At 37.9% G+C, this 14,436-nt stretch overlaps 1 protein-coding gene, 1 non-coding gene and 1 pseudogene across 2 annotated transcripts; 1 reads left to right on the top strand and 2 right to left on the bottom strand.

Moving 5' to 3' along the window:
* Nucleotides 1–1,972: 1,972 nt before the first annotated feature.
* TRNAS-AGA lies at nt 1,973–2,054 on the bottom strand. The gene has a single exon. It is a non-coding gene; the product is annotated as a tRNA-Ser (tRNA).
* A 2,048-nt stretch (nt 2,055–4,102) lies between these two features.
* LOC122643606 (pectinesterase inhibitor 7-like) lies at nt 4,103–4,721 on the bottom strand. The gene has a single exon (XM_043837221.1). It carries the CDS (start codon nt 4,673–4,675, stop codon nt 4,112–4,114), a length of 564 nt encoding a protein of 187 aa, XP_043693156.1. The 5' UTR covers nt 4,676–4,721; the 3' UTR covers nt 4,103–4,111.
* A 1,486-nt stretch (nt 4,722–6,207) lies between these two features.
* On the top strand, nt 6,208–11,595 carry LOC122654159 (annotated as a pseudogene).
* Nucleotides 11,596–14,436: the final 2,841 nt, after the last annotated feature.

Here is a 14,436-nt window from a genome sequence, read left to right as displayed (position 1 = left end):
ATATCCCGCCAGCAGCTCAAAAAACCTTTTCCCATAAAAAAAAATATAAACAATTTTTTTTTTATTTTTTTGGTAAAAAGTAGTTCTATTGCAAATGGGGGTTACAACTTAGAAGAACACAAGGAGTCCAGATTTTAGGATCCAATGAAATACCTAGGACCTTGAGAACTTTGTCTTTTAGTGGTAGTCATATGAATCTTTTTCGTAGTAAAAAATAGAATATTTTTCAAGAACATAAGTTTTATATATTAACTCTATACAAGGAAATGAAATACACTTAATAATTATCTCTTTTTCATGAATAATTAACATGATATTCGAAGTGAGGTTCTTTGATTATGATAGTAAATGTGGGTCAATAAGACAAAATGCATTAATTATAAGAAATCTTTTAAGGAAATATATAATGGGAAAAAGAAGGCTATTAGGCTGCATGGTGCTTGCATCTAGACATAGGAAGGGTGAAAGGACCGTCGTGCCTCTCGTGAAAAGAATAATCCCACCTTTGTTGGATGCCTTAGCGCTTACACTCATTGGCCCCAATTCTAGTGCAAGGGCCACACAACCTAGCAGCTATCCCCCCTCCCCCCTCCTCTCATATATAATAGCATTTTTATCCCCTCCCCCTTTTTTGGGGGTAAAATATCCCTCTCCCCTTAGGTAAGGGAGAAAGAAGATCATGGAGCTTATTTTGGCCTACTTTTCTTTGTTCAACTGGTTTTGTTTGCATGAGAGTCTTGGTCACTGCTAGTTATTTGCATGAGGTTTTTTTTTAATAAGTTTCAAATGGTCTTTCTTTCTTGGGAAAATTACACTTCATCCCCTGATTTTCAAACGAAACTCAAATCATCCCCTGATTTTTTAAAATACTCATTCGTCCCCCTCTACTAATAATGGTGTTAGTCTGCTGTTAGGTATTGGTGTGAAAAGACTATTTTACCCTTGTACTAAAACATTAGAATTAAATTTACAATACTAACCTTCAAAATCTATGTTTGGATGTCAAGGGTAGTTTAGGAATTTAAATTTATTTAACTGGTTGACATCATCACTTAACAACATAAAACTAACGGTAGGGACTAGTTTGTCATATTGGGGTCTAATACAGGGGATGATTTGAGTATTTTCAAAAACCAGGGTGTGATTTGAGTTTCGTTTGAAAATCAGGGGGTGACGTGTAATTTACCCAAATATAAAAGAAAAGAAATTGGTCTCTCTCCAACTTTCAAGTTTGATCAACTGGTTCATTGAGATTGGTTGGTGGACTAGATAGGAATAAGAAAGTGACAGGGGATCTGGCTCCTCGCCAGGGAGCTCAACGGCCAGGAAGTGCTCAAGGAGCATACAAGGGTTGGATGTGCCGCACACATCTCGGCGCATCTCTAGGGATGTGTGCGGCACAGCCCAACTACTGGATACTCCCTGGGCGTGCTAGGTCCCTGGAGGGCTCAATCCAAGTGACAGGACCTTTTAAAGAGCCTGAATCCAATGTAAGGCTTGAGCCTCTTCCTGTCTATGGAGAGCATGAAAGAATGAAGAGACCATCCATGATGGCTATTGTAAGAAGGAAGACAATAATTATAAAGGCAAGATATCGTAGTTTGGTAACTTTGACCATATAGCGGTTATATTTGCACCCAAAAAACAAAAAAATAATGTAGCGGTTATATCAATGTGGGGGCCAATGAGAGTGCATGCAAAGGCATCAACATAGATAATAATTTTTTAATTCATTGAAGGTAGCACGGTATTTTTGTATGCTCATTTGTTTTGGTGCAAGAGCCACGCTTGTGTTCTTTTTCCCTAATTATAAATTAATTGTAACTAAACGGGGATTACACATAGGAAGCAAAATAAAACCGGAGAAAATTAATTACTTTTTTAAAAAATCAGATATCTCTTGTGTGAGACTATGACTAGAACTAAAAATGAAAAACGTGTTCTACCAAAACAAAAAAAAATAATTGAAAAACGTGAACGGCAGGATTCGAACCTGCGCGGGCAGAGCCCACATGATTTCTAGTCATGCCCGATAACCACTCCGGCACGTCCACCGAGATGGATAGTTGATGCTAAAATATTATACTATTTAGGTTTAAAAGATATTTGTCGAGAGTTTTTTAACTGCCGATGATTTACCTTTCCTTAGAAATTGGAGCAGAAAGAGTCAAGTTCGGAAAATACCTTTAGGTTCTGTCTGGTTGTAAGGAAAGTGTAAATTTTAAACGTTAAAAAAAAAATTTACTATTCATTATCTAATATGATTGGATAAATTTCTTATCATTATTTTTTTTTGGGTAATAAAATTCTTATTATATTTAGTAGTGATAATTTTAAAAAACAACTTTTTATTTCACTTTTCAAATTTAAGGAATTTGAATGCAAAGTAAAATGAATTTTTATATCCAAATATGGAATGAGTTGGAAAAAGTTGATATAACCACGTAAGGGATAACAAAATATTTTTTTTTGAGATTTAAAAATTTCACTTCCTTCTCCTTTAATTTAATTGCAACCAAACGGAGTCTTAGAGACCCGACATCGATACTCAACGAGGACAAATGGCCGAAGCAAACCACCTTAAACATTCCTCAGAGTTGCCCCTGATTCATATGGAACCATGTGTAGCTTTGGTTCATGTAGCCATGCACAACTTTTCTAGGTGGAATCTTTCAGCTATGTATTTTGCCACCACTTATGAGAGTTGTAATTCTAGTAATTCCTTTATGGGCAAGAGATCTCGACTTGATCGCATGGTCTCTACACAAGCGTCTGGGCTCATGCATCGCTATAAAAATTTTTTGGTTCGATTTTAATTTTTGTTTTATACTAAAACTCATCTAGTTAAACTAATTTGTATAAATTAAACAAACATGAATTGAACTTAATCCATATTAAACCCTGCAATTACGGCATTGTTGAGTTGTGTGAAATTACTTATTATGGGTTTCTTTATTGAATTGAGTACAAAATGTTGAAAAGTATTAGATTTGACATAGTGAGATTGTATTTTCATGAGATTATAATTTCAATTCAAACTTTATTTGTTTCAGGTTATTCTAATTAAAATAAATTTAAACCGAATTACCAAGACTGAATACGAGTTGAATGAAACTGAGTAAAGTTTTATTTATGAAAATTACTCGATTTTGATTTAATTTCGGTTTGTATATATTGTATCCTAAATCGAATAAAAATCAAAACCAAACCAATTGACATACTTATTCACCATGTCCATTGGTTCCTTCTCAACTCCCCAAAACATTGATGCACCTTCTCCCAGCTGCTTTTTCCTATTATTCCACACAAATGTATGTACATAGGCTGACCCTATGTGGAAAGTTTTATTAAATTTTTGTCAGTTATCCTTCTTGAAAATGTATACAAACTTGTCCCCTACTGCCTTGCCCAATTATCGTCTCCATTTATCTGCCCATCCATTTCCTTCATTTCATCTAATAGGGGGGAGCGGACCCCACCCGGGCAGGGGATAGGGTGGTCAGATCCATTTTTTACATCTTAAGTAGGTTACAGGTCAGATTTGAAGCTTATTTGTGTAATAAATACTCGCTATATACAAAGGGAAAATCTTATCATAACAAAAGTGGTAAATTAAGAAGTTGTAATCATACTTTTTTGATAAAGGTGAGTCTTGAAGAATAAAGACCCGTCCTAACCAGGTTTGGCTCGTCCAAGTCACTAGGTTTTTGATAAAGATGAGTAGAAAAAAAAACTAGTTTTCCAACTATGAATTTGATTGTTTTAAATAGTTCTAAAACACTACTCTTACGTAAAGCCATGTTGGACTCGACTTAAATTAAATGAGTAGATCGTAACCTGAAAATTACGTTATAAAGACTTTGCCATCAGATAATCAAATCCCTCCAAGAAGTAGTATACCAAAATTTAATTCAGAAAATGTGTAATTGTGTATGAAAATTTCCTTGATCACAAAACAAACAGTGAAAATTTTAATTTTATTTTAAATTTTGGTTTCCAATTATTTTACATCGAAACAAACAGAGCCTAAACTTCTCCAGGGTGAAAAATCCACTACACCTTCATCTTTTTACACATCTTTGCAGAGGTAGCAAGTATGGAAGTAGATATTCTAAGGTACAATATTGGCTTGACCACTGGAGGAGGATAGCCTATTAATTAAGGCCAAGGCATTGCTAGTGAGCTGAGCAACACTCAGAATTCCACCACTGATTGTGTTCTCGATATTTCCATTTATGTCGTCTCCTTCAAATCCATCCATACATGTATTGTCATTTGTTAAAGCAGCACTAACCCATGTCTGTATATTACTCAATTTTAGATCAAAATCAGGGCCTCCAAGGTGTTTCATCTGCCCAAAAGATTGTTGGAGCTCATCGATAGAATCACCAATGGTCTTGACACAATCTGCAACAGCTGCTGCTTCACTAGGACTCATAGAAGTCTCTTTAGACAAGCTTACCACCATATCTGAAGTAGATCTTGCGTTTGTTAGACTGACAGCGAGGGCCACTTGAGACAATCGTCTGAGGCTCATATGAACAGTGGAAGCATAAGGAGAAAGTGATTGAAAGCACAAATCTGGATATAAAGTCACTTGATCACATGAAGTCTTAATGAACTCCATTTCGGTCTCTGCATTTGGATCCAGACTTGCCCCTGAGCATGTTGTCATGTATGAGATGATGGTGAAGAGAATGAGAAGAAAGGTTGCAGGACCATAGCTTTCCATGTTTGTGACTGATTTGTGAAGAAACGACTTCTAATCTCTCTCCCTTTTATTATAGAGGAAAAGCTGCTTTATCCTTGTTTGGTCATCTGGAGCTGTTGTTGTCTTAAATCTTAAGACAAGCAGTACTGATGGAGCTGAGAGAAAGGGATGGAGATGGCGGATCTTTTACTTCACTTTTGTGATCTCTGCTAGGTAAGGAAGGAGTGCCCTACAAGTTACCGACTCCCTGAAAGATGAAAAGGTGGAATTTCCTTTCCAGTCAGTTAATATAGATATTTTATACTTAACTAACCACCAGATTCGAAAGTCAGTATCAAGTGCCATATGGCTTTTGGCCCACCAGACTCTTACAGCACTACATGGTAATGGGGGTTACCGGGTCGCTGCTTTCAATGTCTTGGTCGGCCACTCGCAAGTCCCAATCATGGTTTGAGGAATCGGTATTGGATCAACCTGATCGGCCGATTTGGTATCAATATCGATTGAGATTGATACACATTTATTATAATTTTTTGTATTTTGTCCAATTTTTAACCAAACAAAGTAATTTCTATTTTTTTTTCTCGATTTGATTTATACCATTTCCCGGGACTGATACGGGCCAATCCAAGAACCAATCCCAAAAATGAATTTTTCCAGCCTTTCCAACCGATCTGGATCCATATTGGCCTAGCCGATCCCAATTACCATGGCCCCCCACCTACCCCACCCGCACTTGATGAGAATGGATCATTTGCACGTACGCGTCTCAGAGCCAATCTCATGTTTATTTTGTTTTCATAAATATTCCTCTCTGAGAATGGATCATCTACACGTTCGTGCATGTGAATATACATGTGAGAGGTAACCACTTGTCATTTTTGTTTTCATTAATACCCCTCCTCTCCTTATAAATGGCATGAAAGGGACAGATGATTATCTATCACATCTGCATGTACTTGTAGATAACTGAACTCCCTCCCCTTGTAAATGAAATCCAGTTCCTCTATATATACGAGCAAGTGCCCGTACATGTGAAAGGTAACCACCTATCCCATTTTTTACCATTAGCAAAGGGACAAGGGCTATTAATGGAAATAAAAAAGACCTATAGTTACCTCTCACATGTAAGCGGCGAAAATAAGACAAGTGATTGCCTCTCACATGTACGTGCACATACTCGCACGTGCAGAGGAACATAAATGTAAAAGAAAAAAAATTAATATTCGACGTGAAAATGAAAGCCTTTGTTGCTTCCACTGTCGGCACTTGGCACCACCCTGGCCTCTCTCATCCAATAAACTTGAAAATTTCAAAATTTCCATTGCCACTCTAATCCGCCAAAGAAATATGAAAAATCACAGAATTGCCATTTAGAAGTTAAAACCATTCAAATAAGGAAAGTGGGGAATGGGCTCCGTTAGTTAACGTCATCACTTATCCCTGTCGGAGAGAGCGAGAGATCGAAAGAGCGGGAGAGCTGAGTAGAGTGGAGTGGACAGACACAACAGTGAAAATGGCGGCAGAGTCAGTGAGAATAACGGTCTCTGCTCCTTCTCTTCGCAACTCCTCTGGTTCTTGGAGGCATCTGCCTCTCTCTTCCTATCGATTCCTGGGTCTCAAAACACTAGGTCGACCTTTCTCTTCCTCTGAATTGTACGGAAATCTTCGTCTTCCCTTGAAGCGTTCCAAGCTGTCAGCTCTTCAGGAATAGAAGAGAAGACTCTCTGTCATCGCCATGGCTGGGGATGGTCTGTTTCTTACTCTACTTTACTACTGCTTCTCTTCTTAATTTTTTGTTCGTCGACTGCTGATTCATGATTTCCTCGCTTTCCTCGCTTTCCTCGGTCAATTGAGGTTAATCCATTGACGAATTTAGATGAAATTGAGTTCTTCTTAAGGATTAAAAATAAATCTCGTAAGCAATTTTGGATTCTACTTGCTGCATGTGTTCAAATTGGGTTACTGTAACCCTGTACTGCCTGTTTTCGCTATTGCTTCGAACGGTTTGCGTTTCTAATGTGGCATGTCTTCTTTACAATGGAAACCCTTAACCTTCACTGCTGATAGGTTCAAATCATTCATTGATTTATTATTATTTTTTATATAAATTGACACTCCAGGTCATGTGGACTTCAAATTAACATTACTTCTGCTGCAACTACCACCTTCTGGAATAAGCATCAAATTAACATTATTGACACTCCAGGTCATGTGGACTTCACACTTGAAGTGGAGCGAGCTCTCAGGGTCTTGGATGGTGCTATGTGCTTGTTTGACAGTGTTGCAGGAGTGGAACCTCAGTCTGAAACCATCTGGAGGCAAGCTGATAAATACGGGGTCCCTAGAATATGCTTTGTAAATAAGATGGACCGTCTTGGGGCTAATTTTTTCCGTACTAGGGACATGATAGTCACGAATTTGGGTGCAAAACCTCTGGTGCTTCAAATACCAGTTGGTGCAGAAGATAATTTTCAAGGGGTAGTTGATCTTGTGAAAATGAAAGCTGTCATTTGGTCAGGAGAGGAACTTGGCGCAAAATTTGCTTATGAGGATATTCCTGCTGATCTTCAGGAGTTGGCTCAAGATTACAGAACCCAGATGATAGAAACTATAGTCCAGTTAGATGACAAAGCTATGGAGAGCTGCCTAGAAGGAATAGAGCCTGATGAGCAAACAATTAAGAAATTGATTAGAAAGGGAACCATCTCAAGCAGCTTTGTCCCAGTTTTCTGTGGCTCGGCATTTAAGAACAAGGGAGTTCAGCCATTGCTTGATGCAGTGGTAGATTATCTGCCTTCACCACTTGACTTGCTGGCAATGAAAGGGACTGATCCCGAGGACCAAGAAGTGACAATTGAAAGGTCTGCAAGTGATGATGAGCCATTTGCTGGGTTAGCTTTTAAAGTCATGAGTGATCCATTTGTGGGATCCCTTACATTTGTTAGAGTTTATGCAGGGAAGCTAACTGCAGGATCTTATGTTCTTAATGCAAACAAAGGGAAGAAAGAAAGAATAGGGAGGCTTCTTGAAATGCATGCCAATAGTAGGGAGGATGTTAGGGTAGCATTAGCAGGTGATATTGTCGCTCTTGCTGGTCTAAAAGATACCATCACAGGTGAAACACTATGTGATCCCGACAAGCCTATCGTCCTTGAAGGGATGGACTTTCCTGATCCTGTTATTAAGGTTGCTATAGAACCCAAGACTAAGGCAGACGTTGATAAGATGGCACTAGGGCTCATGAAACTTGCTCAAGAGGACCCATCTTTCCACTTCTCAAGAGACGAAGAGACCAATCAAACTGTTATTGAAGGAATGGGGGAGTTGCATCTTGAAATCATTGTTGATCGGCTTAAGAGAGAATTCAAGGTTGTCTATCAGCTACATCCTTTTCCATTATCCAATTATCTAGTTTTAAACTGGTTTATACTTTTGGGCACCTCATGAATCCTATTTGCATTTCAAACTTTTTACCCAATATTTTCAGAAAACAAATTGAAAATTTCGATTCTTGCAAGGATTTACATTTCCCAGGAGATTGATTTTAATTCAGTATCCTCATGTAATTCTCAAGAATTTTCAGGTTTGATGGCTTCACTGTAATGAATGAAAACTTAAATTATCTATGTTTTATACATGTTCTCCTATTTCCTTTTTTGCTCCAGGATCGCCCCAACACCCCCCCCCCCAAACCCCAAAAAAAAAAAAAAAAAAAAAAAAGAAACGTGTCTCACTTGCTGAAATATTCCAAAAGAACAAAACTTCTATGTATTGCTCATTGGATAGGATGTTCACAACAATTTGTTCTGCTGAAATTCCTCCCAATTTGTGTTTGGTTGGTATACAGGTTGAAGCTAATGTCGGTGCACCGCAAGTGAACTACCGTGAAAGCATCTCTAAAGTCTCGGAAGTGAAGTATGTGCACAAGAAACAGTCTGGTGGACAGGGACAGTTTGCGGACATCACTGTAAGGTTTGAGCCAATGGAAGCAGGTAGTGGTTACGAGTTCAAAAGTGAAATAAAGGGAGGTGCAGTGCCAAAAGAGTATATCCCAGGAGTTATGAAAGGTTTGGAAGAATGCATGAGTAATGGTATACTTGCAGGCTTCCCTGTTGTTGATGTTCGTGCTGTGTTAGTCGACGGCTCATACTACGATGTCGACTCTAGTGTCTTGGCATTCCAGCTGGCAGCTAAAGGAGCTTTCCGGGAGGGAATCAAGAAGGCTGCTCCAAAAATGCTGGAACCCATCATGAAAGTTGAAGTTGTCACACCTGAGGAGCACTTGGGTGATGTAATAGGCGACCTTAACTCAAAAAGAGGACAAATCAACAGCTTTGGGTATAAACCTGGTGGACTCAAGGTATGAATATATTGCTTCTCTTCTTTCAAATTTGTTGAGATGTTGGGAGTTTTAGAGTTATAGTCCTACATCGATTGTTCAGGTCCTTGGTGCATTCATAAACTTGAGGAGCTCTCTCCACTTGATGTCTTAAGGTTTTGGGTTGGACCTTCCAACACAATTCATGCTCCATCTTTACCATACTCTCTCCAACATAAACTTGAGGAGCTCTCTCCACTTAATGTCTTAAGGTTTTGGGGTGGACCTAACAACACAATTCATACTCCATCTTTACCATACTCTTTCAATTAACTTAACATCAACATCCATGAGCTGCTGAGTTATGCTATTAGTATTTAGTCCAGGAAATCACGTTTTCTCCCTCCCCCTGATTTTCTCTCTGGCCATCTAATAGTAACAGGGTTAGTTACTTGATAGTTGCAACAACTTGTAAGCGTCCAATTTGGCCAATTTCTCACTAGAGCTCTCTGGGAAACCGAGAATGGAAGGTGATGAGCACATTTATGTGTGAAATCTTAGGACATAAAGCATACATTTTACCACATTGGAAAGAGTTACTCGGTGCTTTCTTGTGATTTTCAAGGTTTAGGTGAATTATTGTGAAAATGGAGGAGATGATGCTAAGGAGATGTTTATAAGCTTTCTAGAGGTGTTAATAGTATAGATGCATAGCCCATCGAGTCAGCTTCACAACGGTTCAAACGGCACTTGATTCCGAGTTGGAACGAAGAAGTTATGGCCGTTTCCGTAATGACGCGCGAAAATGGTCTGTAGGAGTTTATTTATAATTATTGACAGTCGGATGTGGACAAAGTGAAGCGGAAGTTCGGATTCTAGGGGCCTTAACACAATTAGCAGAAGTTACTTTACTGTACCCAAAAGATTCCATTTGGAAGGCTCTGGACAGTCCAACGTCAACTTGAGATATCTTGGGCTCCCCAACTCCGAATTGGACGAAATTTGGGTCTACTTTGGGTGATTTTTCGCAAGGAACACAATGGTGAGGCCTATATAAGCACCCCATGCTCCACGTTTTCTGAAGGACAGAATGGATATTTTATTTATTCTTGAAGGAATCCTAGTCATCACCCTTACTCTCTCTCTCCTCCAACTTCTCAAGGGCACTTCTGGAATTCTACTTGGGATAGATTTATATTTTCTCTTCTATGGAAGGTTGAAAAATCAAAGATACTTTGATTTTATTGCTTGGAGAAGATATCTACAAAGAAAAGGAAGCACTTGTTAGAATTGAAAGTTTACTTTTCTAGAAATAGAAGGTCTATGTAAACAATCTTCTCTTCTTCTTCTTTCTATTTTTTTTCTTTTTTTTTTTAGGATTCAAGGCATTGTAAAAGAGGAAAGAGAAGAGAATATTCTCTTGTCTTAGGGAATATTTCTCCTACACTTCCATCTTCTCTCTTCTCCTCTCTTCCACCTATAAATACCCCCTACCTCTCTTGTAAAAATTGCTCATTCACTAAGTGAAATTTCTTCTCTTCTTCTCCTTCTAATTTGTGATTTTTGGCTTTTTCTAAGTTCTAGTTTGCTTTTATGATTTTTAGTTAATGGTTATAATAGGTTTAGTTTATGTTTTAATTTCAATTTAAGTCTTCAATTGGATTGTAATTTCTTAATTCTAGTTTAGGTTTTAAACCTTCTAGTCTAAGTTCTTAAGTTGATGACAAGACTTGAAGATTTAGAAGAGGTTTATACAAGTATTCAAGCTTTTCAATTACATTCATGCAAGCACATCCAGGTTTTACTATCTAAACTCTCAATCTTATTCTCCATCTCCTCTATCTCTCTCTATCTTCTTCTTCTTCCCCCTCTATTTCTTTTATTTTAATTTTATATGGTTGTGGTTTATGGATGCATTTTTATTCCCTTATTTCTTTTTATGTGATTAGTATGTGTGGCTGCATTTTTATTCCTTTCAATTCGTTTTAGTTTGATAGGTTAGATGCTCATGTGTTAGGACACCGATTTAATCCCTTAATTTTGCTAGATGCTTATGAGTTAAGATGCATTGATTTTCGTTAGTTTAATTAGTTTAATTTAACACTTTAATTTGGTTCACTTTGCATTACTTTTAAGTTTGTTAAATAGAGTGGCGTATATCTCCTCATGTTCGACCCGTAGCTACGATTGACCCGTACGCTTGCGGTTTTATTTTAACTCAAACAGAAAGGTCTCCTTTCCCAACCCCTACCTATTCATCATGGTTGCTTGCTACTTATGAACAACATATATGGTAGCACATTAAATGTGATAATAGTTTGCTGCCTCTTCATTTTGGGATAGACCTTTTTATTTTGTTTGTTTGGGAGTAATGCAGGTGGTTGATGCCCTGGTACCATTGGCTGAGATGTTTCAATATGTGAGTACGCTTAGGGGAATGACAAAAGGGCGTGCATCCTACACCATGCAGTTGGCGAAGTTCGATGTTGTCCCCCAACACATCCAGAATCAGCTTTCAACGAAAGATCAGCCAGTAGCTGCTTAAATCCATATGATTTCACTGCAGGTGGCAAGCAGGTGGCAAGCTCATTACACATCAACATTTTTTTGTAATCTTCGTCTTCAAGAGCCAAAGTACTGCTTTGTTTGTTACAATTTCATGGGTTGGAAATGAAATTATAATGCCAAGAGGGAAGAAATTAAATTTAATTCATAAAAGTCTGGACATTGGCACCCAAAAAAAAAAAAAAAACAGAGGTCTGAACATGAATGCTGGTAAAAGCCAATCTCCCCTCCCATCTGGAACAAGCTGATTTTCTAACACATTAATATTGTGGTTTCAAAAACTCTATTCATAAAGAGAACATTAAGATTGTATATGTAGTTAGATATATCGGTCTTCCTATTTAATGATGCAAAATTGGTTATTTGTTCTCGATTCAACTATGCTGAATTAGAATCAGAATTTTTTACTATTGATTTTTCATTAGAAATACCCTTTTAATTTTTCGAATCCTGGGTAGGAGCCTTGCTTCAAACTCAATTATCAGCAAAAGTTTACACACGAGGGAGAGGAAATAATGATCCGAGTTTAGTGATGTGGGAGCCTAATAGCAGTGGTGATGTCAGCGTTCCTTGTCGAACCCAAATAGGTTGAACAATGTAGAGCCAGACTCGGGCAAGATGAGGGCTACATGGTATGAGTTAATCTGAAACAAGAAACCAAGGCAGCTTCACTAAGTTCTGGAATTGTGTCAAGCGAGGTTTAGGAAAATACTTATATGGTTGTTCCTGAAAAAAGGCCTCAATTCAACCTGGTTAGATGATAACCTGAAGTAGGGAAGTTGTTGGGTTGTGTCCATAGTAAATTTAAGACCTCTGGAAAGCAGAATTTTATGAATCCATCAGGACAAATTGGAACTAGGCTAAAAAATTCAAAACAGGCTGGAGACTACTCCTGCATCAAAAACCAGGGCAACAACAATATCTCTTTTTTTGCTCATTTCTTTAGAATTGCTCTCGTTTGGGAAAGAGGTTATAGCCTAGGAATATGATGCAGTGTTCGATGCCCTTATGGGAGGGTGGCCATCCTTAACTCTTTTGTTCAATGAAGTATGTCATCCGTTAAAAAGAGAGCATATTAACAACTTCTCATTAGTAAAATGCCACTGTGATACAATTGTCAAAATTGCTCTCTGTAGTTGGAGATTAGAAGCATTGATCAGGAAGCTCTCTTGGGAGGAGTCATATTGCAAATGAGTGAAACTGTTGTACTAATTGTTAGTATCTGAAGCAGAAGACCTGGTGGAGGAAAAAACAGATAGCATACTTAGTGTGGTTGCATTGAAATGATGGCATACCTCAGGGGGTGGCGCTGATAATTTCCCTTTTTAATTGGGCTCGAGTTGCCAGATTATGTGCCATAGTTACTTGGTCTTTTCCTATTTTAAGAGTTTTACAGGCTAAAATTGTATATAATAGAAATGAGAAACATTCCCAAAACCATGCTTGATTCATTACCCTTGTTAGTTATTGCCTAGCTCCTTTGAATTTGTCCAAACTTCTACGGTGTCGCTTCCTTACAATATTGCCCCATGGGTTCTTTGTTATAGTCCTCTTGCTATGACTTCTTTTTGGACTGCCTGCCTACCCATAATCTGCAAATGCAGTGATAAGCTGGCTTTTAGAAGAAAAAAAAACGAACGCCCAACTTGCTTCCTTCGTGTTTATGTATTAAAGTTGCCGTCAGAAATGAATTGTGGATGATCAATAGTAGATAATACCAGGTATTCGGGGAAAGGGGGAAGATGGGAAGGTGAGTGTTGGGGACCTCTGGATTATATTTGACCATGTGTTAAAGGTAGAATATTTAGGGCTCTATCACCGGCTAAGTTATACCGCTTCCCTACCCTCCCCCCTCCCCACCCTCCATCCCCAAATCGAGAAATAGAACTAATTAATCCTAAGGCAAACGGTCGAGAAACTCAACGCCACTATTCTTGAACAACTTGGAGCCGGGCCTTCTTTTCATACTATTACGACTATGAAAATAATGGAAAAAATGAGATTTAATTGTTAACTGCTCCTATCGGGAATATGATTGACTACGGATTTGAGCCATAGCATATGGTTTCATAAAATCCCATACGATTTTCCCGATCCAAGTCCGAAATAGGGATATTATTCATGATAGCGTTAGGGTATGGTTTTTCATGTTTGGAAGCCTTGATATTTCTTGTCTTCCAAAGGAAGTAAATGGCAATAGATAAGACAGACAACATGATTTCAAATTCTTTCTTGTCAATGGAAGACTTGGTAAGAAAGAAAATAAATAAATGAAATAAATTATTGGCTTTCAAATTTTTAAATTTCAAAAGAGAAACTGCATGACAACAGAATGTGGCAATCTGATTCAGGCTCACTATCACAAAAAACACGTAAGTCATCCATCTTGAATATTGATTGAGTTTCATCCGAGTTGGTAAACCATTGTAAAGGCTTTTTCCATACAACGAATTTGAATTTTGGGTACAATATTTAACACGTGAAAGTTTGGATGGATCCAAATTGTGTACAGGTAGATCCTAAAGTCCTTCGCTTTTTCTTTTTTTTTTTTTTTATTATTATAAAGCCTAAGGTCCTTTGCTCACATGTTAATTTTCAGTCTATATGGAGTTGGCAACAACAAAAAAGAAACAAAACTAATTGACGAATATAAGCTCCTGGTTGATTATATCCAACACTTCCCCCCCCCCCCCCCCCACCCTCTCTTTTCAAATACAAATAAAAACGAGAAAAAAAACGTATGATTAACATTTAGCCAACATGCCATAATGCTGCTTTGAATCAGAAAAGGGAAAAGTATACCTGAACCACAGCGCATCCTTTGTTTAATCCAAAAAAA

Source organism: Telopea speciosissima, chromosome 1 (genome assembly GCF_018873765.1).
Source record: "Telopea speciosissima isolate NSW1024214 ecotype Mountain lineage chromosome 1, Tspe_v1, whole genome shotgun sequence".
Classification (NCBI taxonomy): domain Eukaryota; kingdom Viridiplantae; phylum Streptophyta; class Magnoliopsida; order Proteales; family Proteaceae; genus Telopea; species Telopea speciosissima.
Note: the sequence above shows the minus strand (reverse complement) of the source record. Positions and strands in the feature narration are given on the sequence as shown.

Coding starts and splice junctions, on each gene's coding strand:
- LOC122643606 (XM_043837221.1), bottom strand. CDS start 4,675: ATGACAACATGCTCAGGGGCAAGTCTGGATCCAAATGCAGAGACCGAA.